This window comes from Tinamus guttatus, unplaced genomic scaffold (assembly GCF_059628265.1).
Source record: "Tinamus guttatus ecotype Peru unplaced genomic scaffold, ASM5962826v1 Tinamus_guttatus_pri_ptg000470l, whole genome shotgun sequence".
Classification (NCBI taxonomy): Eukaryota; Metazoa; Chordata; class Aves; order Tinamiformes; family Tinamidae; genus Tinamus; species Tinamus guttatus.
This window is the reverse complement of record NW_028289004.1, coordinates 1,121,300-1,148,574: the sequence shown is the minus strand read 5'-3', so window position 1 is coordinate 1,148,574 and position 27,275 is coordinate 1,121,300. Positions and strand designations below refer to the sequence as shown.

Here is a 27,275-nt window from a genome sequence, read left to right as displayed (position 1 = left end):
TTCTTCAATACAAAACAGCTACTTAACGCTCTTCACGTGTCATTAAGAGGGACATTTCCCACCCAAAAGGACCTGCTATTCACTGTATCTGAAGCGCGGTGTTGGTTTGGGAGCCGTGTACACAAGCAGGGCCAGGTCTCCCTCAAGAGCAGAGAGGGAGACCTTACAGTTCAGTGTACAGCAATCTACTGTGCTTGATACCATCAAAGGATTTATGCTTTTTATGCAGAAACCTTTACAGTCAATAGTACTGAAATCTGTTTACTTTTGTGTTCTTGCTCATTTCTTCGTTTGGACAAAACCCAGTTCACATTCCAGGGGGGAAAAACAAAACAGTGTTTTACTGTAACATATGTAGGATCCTAAAATACAGGCACAAAGACACTGCCTTTTTAATGGTTATTGTGAAAGCTAAAGCTTTATTTTGTTTTCTGGCGTGTTAAGATAACATGCTATGGAATTAGCCTGCATTAAGACCAGGGGTTAGAGCCAAAACTCCCACAAAGGTAGGCAAGAGTAACCAACTGTAAACGCTTTTAAAATAGTAACCGTCAGATTTGTAAACTTCAGAAAGGATGGGTAGTGACCTGAACTGTTCAGGTCCATGCAAAGAGAAAGGTTAAATGCAGAACTATATGTTATAACTAGCTGTTTTTAATTCCCTGTTTTTTCCCCTCCTAGATTGGATAGTCCATGGAAGGCTGCTAAAGTTGTGTTAGAATCCCATGCTGTTAGTCCAGGGGAGGCTGGCATGTTCCTTGTGGTAACCAGTACAGTTCCACACTGAATTCTAAGGGCTGCTGAGGAAAACATACCAGGATTTCTCTCCTGCTACGTTCTAGGTGCTGTGTTGGCAGTGTTCCCAAAGCAGATCATAGGGCAAGCCATCACCCAGGGTGAGGATAAACTGTACCAGGCAGCTGTGGCAGGGATGCTGTAAGTAATGCTATTTATCAGTCTCACCTGTGCCGTTACTAGCAGCTCTGTGTCACACAGAAGGGACTAAATAAAGGCTTACACAGTGAGCACGATGCTTTTGTTGGTTCTAGCCCATGTATTTATCAAGCTTACCCAATCCCGCAGCCCAGTCGTCGTTTGCCAGTCTTGAAAGGGGCTTCCTAAGTAAGTGCCCCATGCCCAATGGCTGAAAGGCAAGTTGAGCTTCCAGCAGGAACTCACAAGATGTTCTGTTCCTTCATTCACTCACCCTTCTATCTAGTCTATGAACCACATGAAAGGCCCCTAAAAATTCACTGAAGTCAATGTAGCCATCTTTGTTGTAGTCGATGGTGTTGGCCAGCTTGTCAATGGCTTCGTCGTCCGTTTCGACCCCCACATGAGCACAGAAGAGTTTCCAGGTGTGGTGGAATTCCTCAAGAGAAATCAGCCCTGGAGGGGACACAGGAGGGGACACACTGCATTTGCCAATGCTGTCTCCCATTCCCACGTAGCTGCGTGCACATTCCCACACTGCAAGGAAGTTACCCACCCTCATGCCTTTGAGCAGGTTTTGCCACTCCATAATTGAGGCGACGTTTTTTTTACTTCAAGCAGGGGTTGGTGCTTTCCCCTTCAGAATTGAGAAGGCAGCGAGTACCTCAAGTGCGAGGGGATGGGAGGCAGTCTTGGAGACAGGTTATGTGCAAACTTTTTCCTTCAGTTGGAGTCTGTGCACTGTCCCTTATGTGGGTACAGCTTGGGGGCTTAAATTAGTCCTCATTAAACTAGAAAAACATCATCTCTTATTTCTCTATATTTAGAAGCCTTAAGGAGGAAACACACTGGGCACTGATAACTAGTATCATTTTCCAGGAGTTGGTACTACAAAGGAAGCTGGACCTACCTGACTGATCCTTATCAATGAAGTTAAAAATCATCTCCAGATCCTTTCTGTATTTACACACAGTTTCCACCAACGATGGCTGAACCTGCTATTGAAATCATACAGGAACCCGCTCAGACCTTAGGCAGAGTCACTTGAGCAAACACTACATCCCTCCCCACCAGAGCTGGCGCTGTTAAACCTTCTAAAAATGTGTTCCCAGGAGTGATACTTTGGGCCTTGCCCTCAACAAGTAACTGGCTGCAATCTGCCTCCGTCGCAGCGCTGCGGCGGGGGTGCCAGGAGCCCTCTGCACCTCCCAGCCGCCGGGATGCGTTGCTGAAACGCGGACGGGCCGGGGCAGCTGCTGCGTGCCGTACGCGTGCAGAACGCTCTCACCATACCCACGTGCTCCAGGCCCGCTGCTCTTTAGAAGGTTGGAGGCAGCTACACACAACCCTCTAGGTACTCGCTCTGCAAAACGTGGGCTCTGTAGAAGAGACCTCTTGCTACCATTAAATGTGTAATGGCCCTTCTCCAGATGTGGCTCTTGTGCAGGTGCTCCAGTCACTTCCTCTCGGAAGAGTGAGGGGCTCTGGGCAGGATGTCACATTGCCTGGGCTACGGTGTCTGACTCGCTTTAGAGCTAACAGAAAGAAGCAAAACTAGCATGTGAATCATCCAGCCTGTTCTGAGCATCTGCCTTAGCAGGGGCTGTGCTCATCTCCCTCACTACCTCTAAAAGGAAGCCAGGCAACTAGCTCAGATGTAGGTCTCTAGCTAATGGGTCAGACCAAGCGGCACCAGCTGCTGTTCCCCCAATATTCTCAAGGAGGCCTTTCCGGTATTTTCCTCCTTACCTCCTCTATGGGTTTTTCTATTTTCAAATCATAAAAGCACGACGTGTACTCGATGCGTCCGTCGGCGCTGCTCCGCGCTAGCTGGGGGCGCAGCGTCCGCCAGGGCAGCTCCAGCTGCAGGACGGACTCCATGGCCTCTGCCCAGTCGCTGACAGAGAGCTTCCCTGCCAGAAGGGGCAGATCATGGTTACACGGGGTAGGTGACACAGCCCGCAGCATTATCAGCCTTTCTTCAGCTGGTTTAAGAACAGTTGCAAAACATAAACTCTTAACGGTGAGCGGTGGGGTTGGACCAGGTACTCTCCAGAGGTCCCTTCCAACAACTTTGTGGTTCTATAACTATGTTCCCATGTGGTTTAATATATTTTGAGAAAACAAATGCTATCCATAATAAGTATTACAGATTTGCAGTGTGCTGCAGCTAGAGAGACAGGCTGGGCTGGAAATCCAACAAGACAAAAATATGTTGATTGTTGTTTAGCTGCCAAATGAAGACAGTGAGTGCCCACTTTAGGGGCATGGGTGATATAACCCTGCCAGGTGAGATGCCGCCACGAAGAAAGGTCATATTTATGCCTTGTTATCAACACTTTGCTCTTACTTAAGAGGATGATATGTCACTTTATCACTGAATTTTCCTCACCTGCTGGGTAAGCACGTGCCACAGCCAGTCAACCTGAGTATTTCCCAGGCTCAGAAGGGGCCATGTCCCCTTCACCAGAGCCCCCAGGCTGACTGAAGGGGCTCCCACATGAAGGCAGCAGCAGCTTGAGCTTTTGGAACCACATTTGCTTGTCCAAATTCCCTGCCCAGAGGCCAGCACAAAGCTGTTCTATTTGCCCACTCACATCCATCTCCTCCCGCATGGACAGGGGGGAACGTGTTGGCCCTGGGCACAGAGGGCATTACCTGAGCCAGTGAGATCTTTGTTTATAAAAGCCTCCATGAGCTCAGTCTTGTTTGCGTAGATCTTCTCCCGCAAGGCTTTTATGGCAGCCTCTTCGACCGTGTTTATCCTAGGAGGAGAATATGCAAAGGGGATTGTTAAAGGATTTGAGTCCCCCAGCAGTTCTTTCTTTCATTATCACATTCTGATATCTTTTGACATGCCCTCTCTCTCCAGAATCATCCAAAAAGACAAAACAGGGGGGAAGAAAAAAAAAAAAAAACCCTAGCAGAATAATCTGGATTTATGAGTTAATCAAGTTTATGCAGGTAATTCTAAGCTGCTTTGCTTTAGTAAATCTGGCCACAGTGCCAGTCATGGCAAAGCTGTAAAGCTAAACTTTTTGGACTCGCTTCATAACAGGATTTCTCTGGATTAATGCTGCAGCCATAAGGTAGCAGACCTGACAGACCGAAACGGGTGTCTTAAGAGTCCGCAACAATTGGTGGTTATAGCAGCTTATCCCTTTAAACTACCTCGGGGAATTTCTCAGGAAACCAAGTTCATGCTCTCAGAACACATTTTATCTACTGTGCTATATTGGAAAATAGAAAAAAATCGGTGCCTATTCAATTGCAATTAATGTTTGTGGTGGGTACTCTTGTATTCTGCGTACTTACTCCTTCAGGGCACCTGCAAGGACAATAAGGACAGTAAGGACAGTATGCACCCTCACCTCTCCTGCAGATTCTGTCTGCAGGTGTTCCGACTGACTTGGTACTGGATGAAGCGAGGGCTCAGATCAGGATTCAGTTTGATGTACGCTCCCCGGTTGCTCCCATCTTCGTAATAGTTAGAGGCAGAAAAAATAGTGATAACCTGATTACAGGAAAGGAAAAAAAAAACAAAAACAAAACAGAACGGGATTGGCTAAAACAACTCTTTGGGGGACTGATTTCCAAAACTCATCTTAGAAGAATGTGCAGGTTACAAAATGCATATACAAAGTGCATATGACAAGCAATGTTGCCGTTATCAGATCTGAGGCCTCTCTGGACTGGCAGGAAGGCTTCGCTTTTTAGACAGTAGAGGACAACACGCTGTTGAGTGGAAACCTCCCCCTCAGATAGGCCTGGTTGTCAGCCTCCTTGGCAGCCTCCTGCTGCACCTCGTCAGAAGGAGAGCCCGGAGGAGAAGCAGCTCAGTGAAATGGAGGCTTCTAGGCCCACAGATCCATAGGACTGCATTCACACATGCATCCTCAGGGATTTTCTTCGTGTTTATCTGTTTTCCTCAAGTTAAGAAATGCATCCCTGCTCCCTGGGCTGGTAAAGCCATTTGTTTTCAGAATGCCACAGCATGTTCTGCTGCCCCTATAGGGCACAATTCCCCCAAACCCATTTTAAGGGGGTCGCTCCTGTTTTCCCCACTTCACTTGCCCAGCCAGCGTGTGGCCGCGCGCGAGCCCCTCACCTTGCCGCCGTGAACGATCTCGTAACCGTCCTGCTTACACTCGTGAGACCTGATGAGCAGCTTCAGGTTGTACCTTTCAAACAGCTTGGCAGTGATGTCAGGGCCAAAGTAGCAGCCACCGCCGCGCAGCTTGTTTGGGATGCAGCCCCTCTGGTTCCTCGGGTCGCTCCAGAGGATATCAAGGGTCTGTGCAAGAGCGCACGCGAGCAGGTGAGGACACCCAGCAAAATGCTGCCTACAGCAACCAGCCCAAAGGGCAGGGAGAAACGTGGCTAACGAGTAGGTCTCCCGTTTTATCCCTCCAATACCTGCCTCCTCAGCAGTACATTTTTTTGGCCTGATACTTTTGTTTTACTTACATTTTTTAAGAAACACTATCTAAATTTTGCAATAACTTCTTTATGCAAACTATAGTTTCAGAAATGCACCTCCTTCTTCCATGCACCAAGATTTCTATGCATGAGGAAAGGTACACAGGACAGCTACTTCAAAAGCTGGTGGTGCTTGTTTGTGCAAGAGCCATTTCCTATTTCCCAGCATGTGATAACTGCGTCGGTTTCCTCCCACAGCTATGGGAATGGCTGCTCTAAACATGACAATATTTGCCTTTGATTTCCTTGTCTTTGGGGATCTTTTGTTTCAAAGTTAGCTTTTGACATCAGCAGGTTTCAGACATCTGGCAGGGTTTAATGACAGTTAACCTAATAACTCTGGTCAGCAGCAAAGCTGAGGCCAAATGCACTTTTGTTTCACATTTGCAAGCAGGGCTCAGTGGAAACTTGGCTACCTGGGGGAGTGCCAGATTTGGGAGCTTGCTTGTGCCCACTACATTAGTTTCTAGGTCAGATGCATATCTTGGGAAATTGCATTTTCAGAGAGAGGTTTGCTTCTCAAGAAGCAAAACACGATGACTACCTCTTAAAGTGGCTGTCTGAAGAGAAGCTCAGAACTTGCACACAAAATTCTCGCTTTCTAAATTGCTGCGTAAATTAAGCTTTCAGAATCGTTGCAATTTATTAAATTACAGCATGGTAAGAGCTTGGTTTTTCCTCTCATATTCAAGAGGAAATAACACCAAGAGGACAAAGACTTTCCTCTCTGAACAATCTGCCTATACGTCTCAGGACCTAAATTTTGTAGGATATCATCAGCATTCAGCTGCCAAAAGTCTGGCCTATTTCAACTGACAGCTACCTATGTACCAAGAGATGCAGCCACACGAGGGCATGCCAACACATCTCATGCTGAGCATTTTTTTCCTCCTATCCTATTAGCTAAGAAAAACTTAAATTGCATGTACTTGGAAGGCATAAAAAAAAATTCACATGCCCTTATTATGTCCTTATTAGCATTAGGTCTACAAAAATCATCCAAATACTTGCAGGCTGGCTAGCATCCTGCTGAGAATGCCGGGTTTCTTATAAAGAGGGACAGAGGCTGGCTCAGGCTCACCCCCTCTGCATGGGGCACCTGCCGTTTGCGCGTGTCCGTGCGCCACTTGTGCCAGCCCTCGTGATGTGCTGCCCCCACCTGCCCTTGGTGTCACCCACCTGCTGCCACTCCTTCGGGGTGGGATCTCCAGACGAGTCTTCCTGCGGCTCCGCTGCCTCTGCACGGAGGCCTGGGCTTCGCGGGGCGTCCCGAGCGGCGGCGCCGGAGGAGTCGGCCCCGGGCGAGGACTGGTCTTTCCTCTTGTCTGAAGAGCCCTGGCGGGCGCTGTGCTTATGGTGAGCACTGCTGGGAGCCTTCTCCTTTACTTGCAGTCTCATGTCCATAATGGACTTGGGTGGCCGCATCAAAGATCTCACCTTAAAAAACAAAATATTGAATATGAATGACAGCATAACGGTGATGCAGAGAAGTCAGGTGAAGAGCACATCAGCTGCCCTTGCTTGTACTCAGGATTTAATTCTACGCACTATTTAACTCCTATAATGCCCTGAGCTCACAGGTTGGGTGGAAGTTGCGGTGTTTAGCCCTTGGAGCAATTTTGCTTTACAAATGTATTGTAAATATGTGATGTGAGCGATACGTGATCAGCCTCTTCAGGACTGCTCTCGTGCTCTCAGCAAGACACAGGCATCACTCCACGGCACGGTCAACCACAAGCAGATGGGCTAGCGCCCAGCTTCACTGGAAGCTGAAATATCCCTGCATGTCACACTGATGATCAAAGTACAGTCACTGCTCTGACCCAGGAGTAACCTGCTAGGTTAATTCAGCTGAAATTAATGGACTACTAGCAGGATAACAGTGAATTTCATGGAGATTTGCCTCAGGCCCCTTATTGTTAAATAAACTCAACCACCTTCAGTATGGATGGATATTTGCTCTCCTGGGGCTGGGTGCTATGGCTCTGTGAATACCCATTAATACAGACTCTTCTTCAGGAGTATTTGTTTTCACTTTTCTCTTTTGATATTTTCTAATGATAACTCTTTTTGGTTTTTGGACTGTTTTGTGTGTGTGTGTGTGTGTGTGCGCGCACGCAATGTGAGCTGCTCTATCATACCTGAGACGTTAGCATGAGGTGGGCAGATATGAACTGGACCTACAGGAAACCTCTGGCAGAGACCTCTGAAGGAGACCAGAGTGGAGGCCAGAGAGGACAACCCCAGGCTACCGAGTGCCCCCATCAGCAGCACTGGCCATCGCCCAACTGTTTGGGCAATGCTAAGACCACCTGGATCACCACTGCATTTCTTGGTTCTCCACTGTTTATGAAGAACCCAAGTGCCCCACTCACAAGCAGACAGGTCAGTTTAGTTGTCCAAACCTTCAGGACCGAATCACCTACACCATTTTCCACTAGTCTGAAAGAACTCTGCTTGCTCCTCACTCCAGACAGCCTGCACTGATCTTCCAGACTGCTGGAAAGCAGCAGCCTCTGCTTTCTCAGGGCTGCATCCAGCACGGTGATCCCGCTGGGAAGCGCTCGCAGCCGGCGGGGTGAGCGGAGCGGAGCGCCTTCCCGCGCGGAGCGGGCGGCAGGGGCGCAGCCCTGGCACACGGCAGAGCTCAGGAGGGCTGGCGGGACCGGCCTCGGGGCTGCCCAGAAATGCCTGAGCATCCAGGAGCTTTCCTACTCTCACTAATGGTGTGTCATCACTGTGGGAAGGAGGTGTCTGCAGAGTTGTGACTATTTTTTAAGTCAAGAGACCCACGCTATTTTGCAGCAGCCAAGGATTTGCCTCCCAACAGCTAATGAATCCTTGCTTTCTAAAAACTGTTCCTGAAGAAAAACAACTCTTCTTTCCCTCCTTGTTCTACTTCGGATCCATTTCCTCTCCTAATGTAAACATCGCAGAATTATACTGCTAAATTCTTTAAAGAAAACAGAAGCAACCCCACATGAATGTGATCTCTTACCTTGCTTCTCTCAAATAAATTCAGGAAATCCAAATCGGTGGTGTCTGAAATGCCTCCATGTAGGATGAGAACTTTGCTATCAACTACAGTGGCAAGGGGAAGCCAGCTAAAGACATCTTCCAAAAGATACAGAATTACTTTCCCATGGACCTGTAAAACGAACTTTTTAAAATCAGATCCTATTTTTGGTAGGTCCTGTTGCTTCTAAGTTCAAGGTTTTTTCAATGTGCTTGTAGCTGTCTGAATAGTTCCACTGATATGTGAAGCACCCAGAACTGCAACATTGACAAACATGATCTGAAGTTTCCTTTAAGAACTGCTTGATTGTATCTAGCACATTTCATTTCCTTTTTCATCTTCTCCCGTGCTCCTGAGTGTCCTTATGCATGGTTTTTACATTATCACATAGATTTCTGAGCATTAAAGGCTAACATTGTAGCTGTGTTGTCAGCTGTTCCACTGAAAATTCAAGATACTTTTAACTACCTTCCTAAAATAACCCTGCGCTACACCTATATAAACCGTCCGGAATTTCCCTTGCTTAGACACGTTTCATTGTTATATGTGCAATGCTGAGAAGAAAAGAAAGAGGACAGAGGAAGAATCTTACCCTATACTTCCTCAAAACTTCTCTTGTGAAGCCGTATCTGAAAACAGGAAAGCATCATGAGCCATTATACCCCATCTGCCATTATACCCCATCTGCATCTCTTTCTGCACTACAGTGATTGCCCAAAATTTTCTATCCTTCCTTTTGTCCCTCCATTTCTGCCTCACCTCAGTTTCAACCTTCTTCTGCTCTGGCTTAAGACTTAAGAACAGAGTTAAACTGATTTCTTGTGCATACAAGGCATCAGGAAGAGAATCCAGACGAGAATTTATAAGAATGGCCTAATTCTCATCTAATGAAAGAGTTTACCTTCTAGACACCAGACAGAATTTTCAAAGGAATCTCATGGATGTGGGGATTGGGATTTTTTTTTCCCCACCAAAAATCCCAGTTCCCTAGGGTTTTCATCCTAAATCACTTATGTTTATTAGACAATATCATTTATAATGTCTGGTTCCCCAAAAGGAACCAGAATTTTGCCTCTTCATTCTTTTAACACCAATATAGTCTTGCTGTGAGGGGCATTTTCACAAGGCCCTGCTTCTCAGCCTTCAAATCCACTTGTGTGCAATAGTGCCAACCAAAACGTAGCAAAAAGCTGTAGCCTGTAACGCCTGTTCTTTGCCATCTATCATCACAGTCTTACCTAACGTTTTTAAGGGGAATTTTACTGCCTTTTTTTCCCCAGGACAAAAAGAAAGTAGCATGTGAAAAACGGTTCTCATACATGGATCATCAAGAGGATTTGAACCTGGGCCGCTAACCCAGGTTCGTGTCTGTGTTGAAGCTGCAAAACACCCCACGTGCATGCACCAAGGGAGAGCAAGGAGTGCCCTGGGAGCCAGGCACCTGGCTCGTCCAGCTTACTGCAGGAGCTTAGGATTGCAGGGACTGAGATTGCTGGGTTCTTCTCCCGTTGGGAAGATGATTTTGCCTGGGAGTTGCCCTTTCATGAGGCAGAGACGCTGGCTGTGAACTCCCTTTGGCAGTGCTGCCAAGTTCGAACGCGGGGACATGGCTGGTCTGAAACGGAGCAGAAGGTCCCCCGAGCCGCTATACCCGCCTGATAAGGGAGCTAGGACGTCTACCTACCCACTGCGCCTGGGAAATGAGATCACAGGCAAAAGGGAGGGCAAAGAGATACCTAGGAAAAATGGAATGTTAACTCTTGGTTTCCTAGCTCCATTTTAGTGTACCCTTATGTCTCTTGCCATGCTGTGGAATAAGCCAATGATTTAACAAAAATATAGTCCAGCAACATGTCCCCCCGCCAGGGTTATTACTTGGGCTTTCTCTTGGTGCATTGACTGCAATGGATTCTTAGAGCGAGAGACAAGAAATGAGCTGTATCGAAGGGCTTGTGTGTGAGGAGAATGTTCTTTACCCCCCATTAAAAATGCTGAAATACCCCAGAATGCCCAGGAAAACCCTGTTTCTGTTGTAGGGATCAAATCTGTGGCACAGTAGTTAAGGCTGCATTCAAAGACTCCAACATTTCCAATGAAACAACAAATCCCTCCCCTCCCCAACCCAACCAGAAAAATCTACCTCACGTTCATGACGTAGTCTTCATGGTTTCCTCTGTTCAAGTGTAAATCATTGGGGTAGATAAGAAGAAATGCAAACAGGATTATAAGTATTTCCATAGAATGGTTCCCTCTGTCAACAAAATCACCATTAAAGACATAAGGGTTTTTTTCTGAAGGTAGACCATTCTGCGGAAGGAAAGAGAAATAAGGAAATTTGGAGACCCTGCAGTGCCACTGTAATGAAAGAAATAGCACTCCAAATGAGATCACAGTGCTAGGAGATCTGGAAGAGAGTCTGCCTAATACAGAGGCTTAAAATGCAGTATTTCTGCATTCCCAGTGCTTGGTGCAGACATCTCCTTACCAGACACCTCGTATGAGCCATCAGAGGAGGGAAGGCCTCCTGACTGTTCTGATGATGCTGTCTCCAGCCCTTTTCTCTGTTAAATTAGTTTTATTAAATTAAATTAACAGCCTGTGCTGTTATTAAGAAGGCCAAAACACAGGAGTTGTCCTGATCTCTGGAATCATCTTTCTGTGGAACAGACAAGACAGCCTCGGCAACAGCTCATGGAGAGATGGACTAATCAAAATCTTGCTTTACAGCTAACAGGTATCTGAACTACCAGGAAACTGCATGTGCAGTCAGTGCATGCAGAGCTGTGCTGCACCTGCAGTGCCCATGGGGAGATGGATCTTCCCCATCACTCTTCTCCTGGAAAAGCTTAGCCACAACTCTTAGTTTTAACTGAGAGTTTGTTCTGAAGTTTCCCCTTTGATGCGACCCTTCTGTTCCGCGCTCATGCAAAGCTTTCACTTCCTTTTCTGCAGCTTTGACCAGCAGTAAGAGCAATACTAAATCAAAGGGTGTTGCAGCCTCTGACATACCAAAGAGGTGCATTAAGGCCCTCCTCCCTTGATTGGGAGGAAATGGTTATGGGGTCACTGGCTGCTGGGCATCATTACTGTACGCTCTGTGCTAGTGATTAACTAACTTCCCTTTGTCATTTGCCTTTTCTCCAGCTTCAGGGCCTTTCTATCCATAGCATCCCTTTAGCAAGCTCAGTGAGCAATACATAACCTAAGATTCAGGGGGTCTCACCAACCTTTGGGAAATGCTGCAATTCAACAGAGACTGAATGAATCTTTGCAGATGGGTTATTGAGGAAAAGGAAATTTTCTCAGGGCCACACAAAGCAGTTTTAAGAACTATACACACAGTTCCAAGTGTCAGGGTAACTGTTGATAACCCATAGCCTGCCAGCTAGTTGCTCCATGCGGAGCAGAGCTCACTACCCACTCCCTAGTGAGGCCACATCTGGAGTATTGTGTCCAGTTCTGGGCTCCACAGTACAAGAGGGATGTGGAGCTGCTGGAGAGAGTCCAGCGCAGGGCCACAAGGATGATCAGGGGCCTGGAACATCTGCCCTATGAGGAGAGGCTGAGGGAGCTGGGCCTGTTCAGCCTGGAGGAGACAAGAGATGAGGAGAGGGGACCTGATCAGTGTATATAAGTACCTCAAGGGAGGCAGTGAGGATGGTGCTGGCCTCTTTTCACTGGTGGCCACTGACAGAACTAGAGGAAACGGCCACAGACTGAAGCACCAAAAGTTCCACATGAACTTAAGGAAAAATTTTTTAACAGTGAGGGTGACAGAGCCCTGGAACAGGCTGCCCAGAGAGGTTGTGGAGTCTCCTTCTCTGGAGATCTTCAAAACCCGCGTGGACGCAGTCCTGTGCCACGTGCTCTAGGTGACCCTGCGTATGCAGGGGGGTTGGACTAGATGATCTCTAGAGGTCCCTTCCAAACTTAACCATCCTGTGATTCTATGATCCCTGGGTGACTGGTACGGGTGGCCTGTGCCACCCCTGAGGAGGGACCCTCTGTCTAGCTTATAGCTGAGCTGACAGGGAAAAAGTGGATCCAGAGGCTGACAGGATTTGCTGCTCCACTGAATAAACTGCTCATAGGGGACAGGAAATACTGCCACTGTGCATTTGCTTCTACATACGTAAGCAGCTCTATCAGGTGCTCTCTATTTTCTCAAACCCTGTGAAGTAATAGCAAAATATCCCCCCATTTTATTTACTTTGGTGGAAGGAGTCCCTCAGCAGTGCAGAATGATGAGGGCTGAACTCTAGGCCATGAAATCTATGACAGCTTTTTATCCGAATTTACTAGCCTTGAGTTCTCACGTTTGCTCTAGGAAATTTTTTCCTTTGGAACATCCCATTAGAGAAGGAAAAAGGAATCATCTGCTGCCAGCTCTGAAGGAGTGTGAGGTCAATTCTTCACATAAATATAGCTACACCTGAGCATCTACCTTCAAAAATCCCTCTTTTGTTCCATCCAAGGTGAGGTGGATGAAACCAATCTGAATCATACTCCTATTGTGGTCTAACATCCAGTTTCAAACAGGAATATTATCTAGTCAAAGTAGCAGCTTAAATACAACAAGCCAAGGATCAGCTAAAAGTTATAGATTCATACAAAAAGCTGAGCCCTGCAGAGATCTGCTTAAAATAAAGCTTCAGGTGTGCACTTGGGTCAAGTCTTGCACTCAGCAAATGTGGGCTGGAAGCAGGGGGGAACTGTACCATTGAAGCAGCTGCTTTAACTCATTACAGCCTCCTTTCAGAGCCGATGAACATATAACCATCAAACACAAACCCTCTCCCTCTGAAAATTCAAATCAGGGGGGATATCTGCTACATGAAAGGTGGTGATTCATGCTAGAGAGAAATGTGAAACAAAATACAGGAAAACTCCTGCATCTTCCACTGAATACGCAATTGTGGAAAAGATTGCCTGAAGCTTTTTTCACATCAATAAAACAGAATCATTTTGTTTAACATGAAAAGTGGACAGCTGTTGAAAGCTTTGGTTCCATAAATGGTGTCCAAAGCACATCCATTTTGTGCAAGGTACTTGACTACTTGCAAGAATTAAAAGGCTTTTAAAAGGCTTCCTGTAAACAAATAATAACAAAAGACCATTTTGCAGGTATTGATGGAAAGTGTAAATGGGGCCAAGAAAGCTTCTGCATTCATTGCAGAGGGCTAAAATTATCTATAATGTACAGACACATGATAAACTAAGTTAGCTCGTGATTTTAGAAAACCTGAGCCAATAGAGAGCATAACACAGCAACACGACTTTAGAGATATTGCAAGGAACCCTCTTAAGTTTTGGTTCATACTCCATCTTGTCATTTAGACAGACCCAGACCATTCAAATTATTACTTTTTCTGTGTGTGTGTGTATGCACATGTAGGTGTGTGATGCATGCACACCACATGTACCACTCAAAGTGCTGAAAGCTATTAAGTAAGTAAGCGTTCTTAACAGCAAGCCTTGAATTCAAAATGCTATGTCACAGGACACCTACTTACCTTATAGAATATCATCAAAAGATCATCCAGTTTTCCATGCAAATCTCCTACAAGAAACAAAAACATGTTTTGTTTTGTCACAAAAGAGGGAAGAAGAGAGAAAAATAGAATTAAAAACATGAGTTAGTCCTAGCTTTTCCCTTATGCTTCCCTTTTATAATTTGCTTTGCAATAACACTACAGCGTTTTAAGACACATATTCAAGCTGCTCAATGAAATCTGGCAACTAAATACTTAATAGAGTTTGTACGTCTTGCTTTTTTTTTTTTTGGTCTTTCCAACAGCATCGGAAGATCAGTCCAGCCACACAGCCAAAAAATTAGTCCAGAGAAATGCGAGTAAGATGAACAACTACATTGTGCATCTGAGAAACACGGCATGTTACTGAAATGAATCAGCACTTCAGAAATATAACAGACCTCTGATACTACAAGATTTTAAATGTATTGAGTAAGTCCACTGCACCCCAGGCGCTAGGCATCCTGAGGGGTGACTCAGGGCCCGGGGTTGATTACAGCAGCTGTGATCTGGTAGAGAGTGCTCTGCAGGGCAGCAAATCACCTTCACACAGAGCCTGCCTGCTCCTGGCCGCCATCACCACCACAAGGGCACAGGACACCTTGGACGGTTGGTTACCTTGTGACAATACGGGTTCAGCACTGCCGATTGGAGAAAAAAAATTTAAAAAAAAAGTGTGGGGGGGAGAGAGACAATGTGGCATTTTTTGCCCTGTCCATATGTCTCCTGGGCAACTTTTGGTATTCATGCAGAGCTTGCTGAAGTCACTCTGAGGGCTGCTTTCGGCTAACGACAGATTTTACATCACATGGGAGGTGCAAACATTTCAGATGCCTGTTTAATCCTCACTACTCTTTGAAATTAAAAAGATATGGGGGACACCTTATTTTAAGGAAATCAACATTTTGATCCTGATACCTTTAAAAATCTGGTCTTTTGTCTTTCACAGAAGATCTTTTTGATTACAAAAGCTGTAACTTTGATGAGCAGGAAAGGGAACCCTCTAGATGCTGCTTGCTGCAGCTAAGAGGAGGTATGCTCACTGTACAGTGAACAAATATGAATCCATGTTCCCTTGCCTTGGAGAGAGGGTCTGTCTGCTTGATTAATGAATTATTGTTTATGCAAAATCCCATTTAAACAACTCCCTGCCTGGCAATCAAAGGAGGTGCATAACCACATCTTGTAGAAACATTAGTAGCTGTTCAGCATGCGTCAGAGTGTCCTTTCCTACTGCACACAACACAGGCACTGTTAGCTCTCCTAGTTAATGTTTCCGTTTTGCTCCGTTTTGCCACCATTCCCTCCATGACAAGCTGTGATGCAGTATCCCTTTATCCATAATTTACAAGAGCATAATAAAGTGATGGGCAATGGTCTCTTTATTCCGAGACCTTTACTTTGGGACACCTCACATTGTTCTGTGAGGCTAATCCGTCTGTTGTACAAGGACTGATTCATCCCCATGAGTCCCTTTAGAAATGAGAGTTTATTACATATTTCAATTTATTCCAGACAGTCATGCTCTCATTGCAAGGTCTTTTCTTTTTGCCACCCCTATTAAGCTCTCATTAAAGGCATTACCGAGTAAATTGCAATGCCAAAGTCTTTTTCTCAGTAAGAGGAGAAAATGGTGAGAGTGGCAGCCAGTCATCACCACACTCAGTGCTGGAAATGCAGGAATATTTAAGCTACATTGCAGTGTTGGCTGATTTAATACTGACTCATTCAGAAACACTTAGCAAGAAGAGAAAAGGAAAAAGGAGGTGAAAGACTTTCTTAAAATATTCTGTGGTGACTCAGTAACCTTTTTTTTTCTTGGTTTCTGCCAATTTGCACTTTTCAAAAAAAAAAAGAAAAAAAAATCGAGAATGTTCTTGTGATGGCTGCAACTGGAAACATTCATATCACCCCCCAACTGCCTAGGGTACCAGCCTGCTGCCAGGAGCAGGTCTTTGCCCTGGCCCCTTACCACAGACAGTTATCTCCTTGGAGTAGGACGTCGAAAGGTAAGTGATGTTCGGCATCTCCTTAAGAACCCTCCTGGTTTCATGCAACAGCTGCAGGACGTAGCGGGCATGAAGCAGCTGGGGGAAAAATGTGGCGAGACAAGGGAGGCTCATTAGGAGCAGCAAGAAGTCTGCCTGCTTCATTGATACCAGATGCAGTCATTGTCAAGAAACTGTATCAGATTATTTACACTACAACCCTCCTTAAAATAGGAGGCCAGGCTGTGCGGGTTAGTGGAGGAATTAGGAATGTTCATAGGTTTGTTCTCCCTTCCCAGTGAATAGATATGAGGCCCTTAATGAACTTTTTTTTTATTTCCCCACCTTATTCCCGCTGTGCTGTTTTACTCTCCCCTTCTGAAGAAAGGATAAGAAAGTAGGTAGTACCACGCCTAGAACCATAGCATAAATTCATCTGGTCAAAGAAACTAAAACCAGGCCCTACCTCTAGCTGCAAGTTAAGAAAGGAAGAGGGGGAAAAAAAAGCCATAAATGATTTTTCAGCAAATTGCAAACACATGATTGAGGGAAACTCCAATAACTGTTGCCTCATTAATACTTATCTTTCTGCTCATTATTTCTGCTCACACACTGTGAGAATGAAACATTCACTCTTTAAGGATTCTGAAGAGATTTATGTCCTTGCTCCTCTAAAAGTGCTTTTCTGGTCTTCTGCTCTGTTAATGCTTTTTAGGGTGATTTTGTCAGGCAGCGATTTTTAAGGCTTTTAATTCAAACACAGGAATTTCAGAGGAAGTTTGGTACAGGAGACAGGCCACAGATTGACTTTGCAAGATGGATGTTTCCAAAACAAACAAAAAAGCCAATTACACATAATCACTTCCTCAAAAAAGTGCTGACCGCAGTAAGGGATTAGAGAGCTGACCATGAAGGCTGGGTGTTCTCACCTAACACGTGCTTTATATCTGTCTACTTGTAAGAGCAGCCTCCACACAAAGTTAGAGACAAAAAAGTGCATTATTTAGTAAATTAAGAACCGAGATAGATTGCTATCCCCTACCTTTAGTAAACACCCTGTTAAGCCTAAATGCTGAACTTTAAGAGATCCAACAAAGCAGGGCCAGGTGATGCCCCCCGGCCTGCTTCCATCTTAGGGGCAAAGGGGCTTCCTAGAGAGCACAGAGGACCAGAACAGAGGACCAGCACGGAACCTTTTCAGGGCCTTGGCAGCAGCAGAAAGAGAGCTCAGGAGGTCTGTGATACCACCTTGCTCAGCTGTGTTTGCAATGCCTTGTCTTCACTCTCTCCCTTTTGGGGGGTCTCACGCTTTGGAATAAGGCGATTAACCCCAGCACTTGGGGGTTATTTTTCCTCTAAAAAAATATAGGGGGAAAGAGAGAGAGAGAGAGAGAGAGAGAGAACAAAAAGTGTCCTTCGGGCCATGCTGGCACACTTCTATTTTGAACAAAGTAAAAAGGAAGATAACAAGTCTCTGGGCTGCCTTAAGGAATCTTCCCCATCCTGTATCCCCACTGCTTCCCATCTAACAACTGCTGGTGGCTCCCATTTGGAGACCACCACAATCTGAGTCCCAGAAGAGGAGATGCTCAGCAGTCCCTGCCCTTTCCCCAGTGCTGCCCAAGCAGGGAGCCCAGCCTGGGACTGAGTCCAGCTGAGAAGTGACCATCTGGGTTTTTGTTGGGTTACCTCCCAGCACCATGTCAGACAAGGAGCAGCAGAAAAGCATAACTAGGCATGGAAAAGAAGGCAGAAACCCACCTTGGCACCAGTACAGCCTTACACTGGTTTCAGATGATTGTGGAGCTTGACGGAGAGGTTGAATGAGAAAAAAAGGAATAAAAATAGTTGCAACCCACCTCTTCATTCTTGAAAGCATCAAGAAGAGCATTGGCATCTGCAGCAGTGAGGGGGAATTTGAGTCGTGGCCCATAATAGGAGTCTGGGACATCAATCCTCCTTTCAAACTCTGCTAAACTGAAGCTTGACTCTGTCATCTCTAAATCTCTAGAGTCCTTGGAATCTGGAACAAGAGGGAAGAAAAACAACAATGTAGAAACACCTACAGTGTGACAATGTAGAAACCCCCACAGGTCCCCCACCATGTGACAACAGTGTGACCAGACGTAGTGAGTGTAACTGATGCTTCATTTGCTGAAGTATTACAGTTGTTGGTTTGGTTCTGTCTTGTACACAGCTCCAGATCTCTCCAATTTTTCTTTTTTTTTTTTTTTTTTTGTGTAATGCTAAAAAAAAGACAACGGCTAGTAGCTGTGGTCAGGATATAAAACATTTTGCACTGACATTCAGGAACAACCTGCTCTCCCAGACACCGAGAGACATAACCTGTCACAGAGCTGCTCCTCCGTCCCCTCCAGGGCAAGGAGATTTGAGAGTCAAAGCTGAACATTCAATGACCTTCAACCATCTACAACTCAATATTACATTTCTAATACACATGCTAAAAATCTACTCTCATTTTCCCTGTAACACCAGAAGCTTACTGAAGATTTAAAAGGCCAACAATAGAATGCAATTTCTTCCCAGTGGTTTGCAAAGCACTGGAGGCAAGGCCAGCTTTTGGCTGGCTGCCATAAAATCACTGGATGAAACAGAGTAAACACAAGCATAGTAGTAAAAGTAGAGCACAGCTTCTCCTGATTTTCCTGGAGCACGGAGATAGCAGGAACAGGGCTAATTGCTTTGATCCAATATTTTTGGATATATACACCTGCGTGAAGGCAGAATCAAGTGTGTTCTTCTTGCAGATTGCCTTTACCATCTCTCCTGGCAAAAGAGAGAGCTGGAAGGCTAAATGACAGTGTTCATAGCAGTGGCTGTTACGGGGCTGCTCTTGTGAGGTGACCGGTGTAACTACTTCTGCTAGCTTGCAGCTAAGCGTTCTGTAACCTTCATTAGATGCAGCTGAAGAGAGAGATGTATTATTTATTGCTGGAGGCAACCTAAGGCTGGGATAGAAAACTGACAGCAGCTGAAACCTGCATGCGGCCTCATGAGATTCATAAGGACCGGATGGTTTTGTAACTGCAGAAAATTCCTTTTTAAAGGAACATATAGCTAAAAGCTCCCTTTTCACCAGCTCTGGATGAAGAGCGTTGTTTTCCAGAGGTTCTTGCTGCGAGCTGGCAGCACCCTCGGGTCGGAGCAAGGTGCCCGGGCCGCGCAGCTCCCCCAGCGCGGCCTCACCTGCACTTCCATCACGGCGCTCGCGCCGGTCCCCGCGCGCCGGCGCCGTCTCGACGCTGCCCTCGGGAGCGGCTGGCCGCCCGCTGCAGGGCTGCTCCCTCGCACCCGCCACGCTGCCCTCGCCCGCGAGCGCTGATCCAGGGCCCGCCGGCCTCACCGGCTCTCTTGGCTTTGGGCACTTGCCCAGGCAGAGCAACTCAGTTGCCTTCCCTGGGGTAGGGGAGCACCCTGTTTTCTGCTGCTGGATGCAGAGTGAAGAGCCAGCTGTGTCATTAGCCTTGGAAAGCTCTTCTGCCTCCTCCCTGGACACTCAGCTAGATGTTAAGGCTCCTTCCTGTCTCACCCGGGAGCAGGCAGCCTCTCATCCAGGAACAGATGCCCTAAGGCAGCCGGCAGGGCAGCGTGTCCTGAGCAAGGAGTCCCCAGCTTTGCCACAGCCCCATGCGAGATGGATCCTGCAGGAGTCCTCATTTTGGTCAACTAAAAGTAATGGAAAGCAGCTAATTCCTTGGCTCGGATACACAGCTATGCACTATCCCACGGGATGCACTGGCTCATGATTTAAACTGCACCGACATCTCAAACAGGATGACAGGATGAAAAAAGCTACGGGGTATGGCAGATAAACAGGCCTAGGAAAAGCACTACAGTGCTAATGAGAAAGTGACTGCTTGCTCTTTTAATAAAACATATTTTGAAGGAGCAGATTAAAAAGAGGAAAGGATGTGATGGTAGGGGAGATTCAATGGTTTATAACAGAAGGAAAAACGGTCACAAAACCAGCAGGTAGCTTTCTCATCATCCAGCACCAAGTAGGACAGATAACCTGGGCTCTGGTAAGAATATTGGATACTACCTTCAGAGAGAGGGCTTTTGAATCGCATCCTACCATCGTAATTTAAGTGAGCACACGCAGATGAAAAACAAAAAGGCAGAGAGCTAAAGTTTGCAGGTTTTAGAATATACTGGGGAATAACAAAGTTAATTTGAAGCCTCTCTGCTTGTTATGTTTGCATTCACAGTGTCTCACACCTTAAGACTATGACTCAGCAGAAATGGAAGCACTTGCTTAAGAAACTTTTTATCCAGCACTGATTTTGCTTAAATGAGGGAGAGCAAAGGCACTGCCAAGGCCACAAAGAAGGGCAGACAACCACGAGCTTAAAATGAAGTGTGCATGCAGGCAGTATTTGGACAAGCTTAACCCGAAACCCTTACAACGCAAATTCAATCTTGAATTCAACATATTCTACCTAAAAATCTAAGTCAGCCATTTCAGATAGAAGGCCCTAGGCTGCCTCTCTATTTTGAAAACCTAGATATAAGTTGCATGGGATACTACACAGAGAAAAACAAACCAAAACAAAAATGAACTCTTCGGGGCAGATCTCAAGTTCTACCATTTTCAGTCCTAGCAGATGGAAGTTTTGCATAAGGAAGACAAAGGGGAGCTTTACCATAAACTATACATTTTTTTTTTCATGTGGTTTAGCCTTAACCATGTCCGCAACTCCTAATACTTGTCCCAAGAAAGAGGTCAGCCTACCCTGGCACAGGGAGAGCCTGTGTCTGCACCTAGGCCACTCCTGGGCTATGCCAGGGAAGAGTCTGCATCGCCTCTGTCACTCCAGGCCCTTCTGCCAATAGACTTACTTAATAAAGGTGGACAAATCACATCTACAGGGGGCACGTGTAAAAGTCCCTTTTGATACTTTAATGACAACGGAGATTAATGTCATTTTACCCAATTCTCAGGGTTAGCACTAATATTTTGTTTCCCACTCAGAAGATAAGCTGAACCATGGCACACAGGAAAAGTAAATGATGTGAGCAGAGTCTGATTTTCTTTGACAGCACCACTTCCTTCCCAGGAAGTCCCATGATTAAAGCAGGTTGTTTGCAGAATGCAGGGACAACAGACAACTTCAAAATGAAGGACTATGATATCATCTGTCTTGGCTCTGGAGCAAGGTGTAAACCTAATTTCCTTCTCTGCAGAGCACCCAAGATCATTAAGCACTCTAAAGTATTTAAGGGAGAAAAAATGCAATTTGTAATGGTTGTCATTAGAACACTGAACCACTTAGGGTTTCACTGTGGTTTCACTCTCCTCTCAATGTCTTGTGCAAATTTTAATTGGAGTAGCAGGTGCCTGAACCAGATGGAGGAGAAAGGATAGCCTCCTATGATTCAATAAGAGGTAGGCAGCATCCTTTTGACTCATATGGGATCAGATGTATTAGCAAGTTGTTCAGGGAAATAGGGGGAAATAGGTGTTTGTCTTCTGGAATTAGAAGGTCAATTTCAATCTGGCCTTCTGTTGAACTTGAGTTCTGTCTTAGCATCCCCTAATACTCCAAAAATTATAGGTTATTCTTTGAACGCTTTAATTGAGCTGCCTACTAAACACTTATCCTTATCAATTTAAATTATTCATTTTAACCATCTATATATTGATTAGGTTGTGTGTTCCATGTTAAGGAATAGGTTATCCTATGTTATCCATAGGAGTTTTGCACTCCTATGTTATGTTTGCTCCATTCATACATTCTTGAGATAAAGATACAATATACTCCTGTTGTAGAGCTTCCGCTGACATGCTCTACTGAAAAGCCTTTCAATTTTTCCAGCTTTTCTGTCTGACTGCTCCCTATGCTTTGGACTTTCTCATTCAGAGAGGGATCACAGAGAGGGAAACACCAGGCAGACTGTAACAAAGAATTTGTTAATCATGGTAGGTCTGTTCCAGCCAAGTCAATAGTACTTACCATTTATTTTTAAGTGGCACTTAAATTATTTTTAAATTATTTAAATTAAATTAAATTATTTTTAAATGGCACTTAAAATTAAATCCACAGATATTTTTATTAGACCAAAATATTCACTTATATTCCATGTTATGCTGAATACTGTAACATTCCCAAGCACTAAATTTTATACTTGCAAACTAGAATGGTTTAAAAATAATGAGCATAGCCAGTTTTCTGTCAATGTTTTGCAGCAAAATCCAGAACAAGTTTTAAAATTTAACACTTTAAAATTTAACTATCTCCCATTAAGTCTTTCAAACAGAATCTCCCTATTACTTTGACTTTTATCCTTACCTGCACCAGGTTGAGAAAAGTGATCCATCATGAATGTAAAAAAGTTGGATAACTGCATAAGGAAAAGAACAAACACATATTGATGAGTTCCAGCAGGCACTACCATTCTCTTTTCTTAGTCAGTTACTACTAATTTCCTATTTGGGGGATCTAAGACTCCACTGTACCTTCCCATAGCATCAGCCTACATTCAAGACCCAACCTGTGTCCTACTACAAGAATTGCAGCATATTCCTTTCTTTCTATTGCGAATTAGCAGGTTGACGCTATATGAATACATACAAAGCCCCAGGCCTGTATCTATTCTACTGACATTTTTGGGTGTAATTCATTTTACTGACTAAATGATTTGCCTTGATTTCCTCTATAACCAATAGAAACCACCATAATTCACCTGACTCACTTTAGAGATTGACACTGGGATGAATGCAATGCCCTAGAAGACTCTAATACCCTGTACAGACCCTAAAGTAAGCCTGGGATGACTTGCCGAGATACTGACATCTCTCTTGCATGTGTCTAACCTCACTGGCACAGTTAAGATCACCCATAGTGCAATGACCTGCAATCCTTGGCTAACAGAGCAGAAACGTCTAACCTAGATGTGACTGTACAGGCAGAACGATGTCCTGCTGCCTGTGCAGTTTCACAAAACTTACACAGTTCACGTGCAAGGCAAGGAAGCGGTTTTATACAGCTTTGTGCAGAAAGCTCCCAGCTTGGCAGGGGGAAGCACAACCCCACACCCATTTTGCAAGCGCAGCTTCAGCGTTTTGGTGCCAATACAGCTGAGTGCCGCGGCACAGCTGAAGATACAGACCTGCAGCTGGGCTTGCTCGTCGGCATACTCAATCGACTGAAAGATGTTCAGGCTGTAGCGGCGCCTCATCTCTATCCGGGCCATGGTCGCGCGGTACCACCTCTGGATGAGGAGAGCCGCTCGCAGCACTGCTGGAACAGAAGGAGGGGGAGAGCGCATGGGCATGAGGGGCCTGCCCCGGGAATGCGCGGCCTGCCCCGGGAATGCGCGGCCTGCCCCCGGGAACGCATGTGTGCGTGCAGCCTGCCCCGGGAACGTGTGGGTGTGTGCGGCCTGTCCCCAGGATGCGTGGCCTGCCCTCGGGAACGCGCGCAGCCCGCCCTGGGAACGCGTGGGTGCGCGCAGCCTGCCCTGGGAACGCGTGGCCTGCCGCAGGGGCGCGCGGGCGGCCCTGCAGTGCATGGGTGCGCGGGGCTGCCCGGGGGACGCGCGGGCGGCCCTGGAGAGCAGGGGTGCGCGCGGCCTGCCCCGAGGACGTGCAGGCGGCCCCTGCAGTGAGTGGCAGGCGACAAAGCCAAGCCGCTGCACCCAGGCGGCATTAAGATGGGGCTCCGTAAAAGCGAGGCTGCAAAAATGTTTCCTGCTGCTGAATATATGATGCGCCGACTGCTTCTGTCTGCAGGGACAGATCCCCCATCAGCTGACTCGCTCAGGCTTGCACCACAGCAAAGCTCCCCCACTTCACGGTACAGAAGCCATTGCCCGTTTAAGAAGGCAGCTAGGTGTAGCTGATGAGCAGCATGTGGGCTTGAGGAAGGTGAGGAAAGGAAGACCACCAGTTTGGCCTACAAATGAAATGTATTTCTTCACCAAGCTGCAATAAAAGCAAGCCTCATCAGGACACCAAGCCTTTGCAAGCTCTAACAGGGAGCTAGCGAGAGCTGTGAGGGCAAGAGCTCCACAAGCTGATGGCTATGGATCTCTCCCAACCACGCCACCGATGTCTCCTGCTACTCCCAGTACCCCAACGGTGGCAGTTCTCAGGGGGCTGAAAGAGGGTAAAACCAGGGCTGTTGGCTCATGGACCCATCCAAAGGCAGCCACAAAGTCTGGGCCATTCCTGGTGCCAGGCAATACAAGTAAAACAAGGTGGGAGGGGGGCTGCTCTCAAGACAAGTCACATTTACTCGCATAAAGTTGAAGGTAACTCTGTGCTTTCTTGACTGGTTCCCAGCACTTTTTCTTAGCACTTTTTCCCCCCTGTATTCTCATCAGGACACTTGCACCTAAGCAGACAGGGCCAGGAATGTGAAGGCTGAGCCTGCAGCCAACATCTCACATCAGCCCATCTCCCTGGGGACACAGCCCTCCACAGACGAGCACAGTGAGCAACAACAGCAGGGAAACGTCTTTGTGCCTCTCCCAGCCGTGGAGAAACAAGTCCCAGAAGCTGCACAGACACCCAGCAAGGGCACAGGACCAAAGCAGCACATTGATCTTCAGCTCCCGGCGCTCCCGAGGACCACGGCCCGTCTTGGACCAGGAGTACAGATGATCAGGAGAGTAAAGGAAACAAAATTGAAAAGTGCTCCAGAAATATGAAAAAATTGATAAAATTATCACTGTGCAGCAGTGCATCTTTATGAGCAAGGAAAAAAAGGGGGAACAGAAGCAACACTAACACCTTAACAATAATATGTCTGTATTCTGTTACATTTCCTGAAATAAAAAGCAATTATCAAAGCCAAATAACACAAAACAAGCAATCACCAACAGTCCATCTGAGAGCTTCAAGTAATTTTTTTCTTGGGAAACAGCCCAGAAGAGTTCTGCACTACAGGGACTACAGATGACACCAGTCAATTATTTTAGCTGATCACAAACACTAGGGGATTATAAGGCTTGGATAAGTGGAGCCTCATGAGTGAGAGTACTTTTTTCCTTAAACTGACAGATATACAGGTTAAAAAAAAATGGTGAAAAAGTGATTCTATGAATATATGTTTAATACTATATAAGGATTTTAATGAAAACACTTATTGGAATTGACATAGCCACATGCTTGCTGATTTTTTGCTTAACAACACAGCAGTATAGTTGGAGTGGTGATAGTCTCCAACCCACTAGGCCAAGATCAGTTATCACTCAGGACTCCCATCCTGCAAATATCTCATGCCTCCTAGAAAAAAAAACAAACTCCTGCTCGAAGGCAGTCTAAGCTTTAGATGACCAAGAACATCTTCCCTACAAGAGCCTCTAAGACATCTCTTATTTTCTGTCCAGTCTGGAATGGACACGCACTTTGCAGCCTGGCAGCCCACAGTAAGGCTGGCATCAACTTCCCTGCTTCGAAGGGCAACATGGGGCAGAGCCGCTGGCCCAGAAATGCATTTCCAGTGTCACCAGCACAAAAGTTCCCTGGAGCAACAGCAATAAATGTCGCTTCCAACCCCTCTGGGTTGTTTAATGGCCTGGTCCTGGGCACATAATGCAGCAGAGTGCCACTGAAATCACACAAGGCAGACATGATTATCAGCAACTAGGGGTAATGCTGCAACTCTAACAGAATATTCCTGAGATTTTGCTTTTAATTATATACTTACTACAGCACTGTTACTCTCGGTAATAAATGAGACAGAATATGATATTCATACCGGACTAAAGTGCTCACCTAAAAGTGTTGTGAAAGGTCAAGCACCAGTAAAATTCATACTATTAATGCATTATATAGCATTAGTGATGCTGCAGTGACAGTGATATAAACAGAGCAAAAAGCCCAACTGTAAACCAGTCAACTTGGATCCCCATAGCAATGACTAAGTTGTCTAGCTTCTTACAGTCATTGGTTTCTTGACACTTGTGTTCTGGTTCTTTGGCTCTGTAGCCAGAAATAGGACTCATTTTCCCATTGTTATTCAATTTTCCTCTTAAAACAACATATTGGATCTTGTACAAGGGCTTCTGGCAGATCCGTGAATTTTGCTGTAATGATAAAACCGGAACGAGGCCTGGAAAGGTCCAAACTTCTTTGAACAAATTCTAGTCTTCATGTGCCTACACAAAGCCAAGACGTGTTTATACTGGAGTGGAATGTGTTTAAAAGCAAGGGGCTGACACATTAATGTTTTAGTTGAACTGTGATCCAGGTCCTGCAGAAAGGTGCAACAGACAGCTCCAGTGACCATCACGGAGAGTCTCAGCCCCACAATTTTGTTTGGCAGAAAAATGATTCTGAAAGTCATTGCAGTAGCTCTACCTTATGAAAGTAGCTTCGTAATCAGGGTCACCCGGCAGGAAGGAAACTGAGGCGGTTGGCTCAGGAAACCCACGCTCTGAAAGGCTACAGAAGGCCCCTCTCAATGCATTACCCCACACACTTTACCAGTAACAGAGAGAGAGGCACAGAGATGCACACACTTACATCTGAAATTCAGCCTCTCCTGGGTGATCCAATACTACAGCTGCTCTACAGGTGCCTCCTGAAAGTGCCTAAAAGCTATGCATGCATTTAAAGAAGACATACAGAATAGTTTAACCAAAAACGTACTTGACAACTGGACAGGGGGTAAAATGTTACCTCTTCTGTTCCTATGGAGAGAACAACCACTGACTGTAAAGACAAGGCAGCACTTACACCTCTCTGACTTTTTTGTCGCATTGCAGGGCACAGAAGTTGTACATCCCATGGTTCCGGTGCAGACTGTCCATCAGTTTAGTTGCTCCTGCTAGGAAGGCAGCTTCCCTCCGCTGTCACATTTGCTGAGGCGATCCTTCAGCACGAGGACCAGCTGCGAGCTCCTACCAGTCCTGAGAGCAAGACAAGTGCAAGGGGGAGAAGAAGAGGTAATTGAGCACACGCCATCTGGGCACCTGCCGCTCATTCCCAACCACCGTGCAGCACCTCCTACACCTGGAATGTGGATCCCAGACTGGGTTCAGTTTTCAGATCGCATCACCATCAACTTGCTTCCTTCCTTCCTACCTGCTCACTGAAAGCTCATGTGCACCAGTGAGTTCTGAGTTGAAAGCATGGCTATTTAAAGCCTTCCTAGCAGGGACAAGGGACTGCAGAGCAATGTTACTTTTAATCCTTCTGATTTGAAAACAGGGACTGCAGAGTATTAAGGACTCTAAATTACATCTGATATTGCTGCTAAATATAACCAAACTCCAGCACCCACCTCAAATTCTGCCCATTTGAAAAGATGCCTTATCAGCCCATCTATTTCTCAGCATCCTAAGTCTGTTTATTGGTTG

At 45.9% G+C, this 27,275-nt stretch overlaps 1 protein-coding gene across 1 annotated transcript; it reads right to left on the bottom strand.

The window, feature by feature from the left end:
• Positions 1-1,130: 1,130 nt before the first annotated feature.
• On the bottom strand, positions 1,131-26,725 carry PPEF1 (protein phosphatase with EF-hand domain 1). The gene is made up of 17 exons (XM_088532746.1): positions 26,653-26,725; positions 23,079-23,206; positions 22,259-22,310; positions 17,807-17,970; positions 15,932-16,046; positions 13,942-13,988; positions 10,569-10,735; positions 9,021-9,057; positions 8,411-8,560; positions 6,709-6,849; positions 6,592-6,648; positions 5,042-5,227; positions 4,305-4,447; positions 3,592-3,698; positions 2,683-2,846; positions 1,844-1,931; positions 1,131-1,389 (listed from the first exon to the last, which is right to left on the bottom strand). The coding sequence occupies exons 1-17, from the start codon at positions 26,702-26,704 to the stop codon at positions 1,196-1,198; spliced, it is 1,992 nt and encodes a 663-aa protein (XP_088388872.1). The 5' UTR covers positions 26,705-26,725; the 3' UTR covers positions 1,131-1,195.
• Positions 26,726-27,275: the final 550 nt, after the last annotated feature.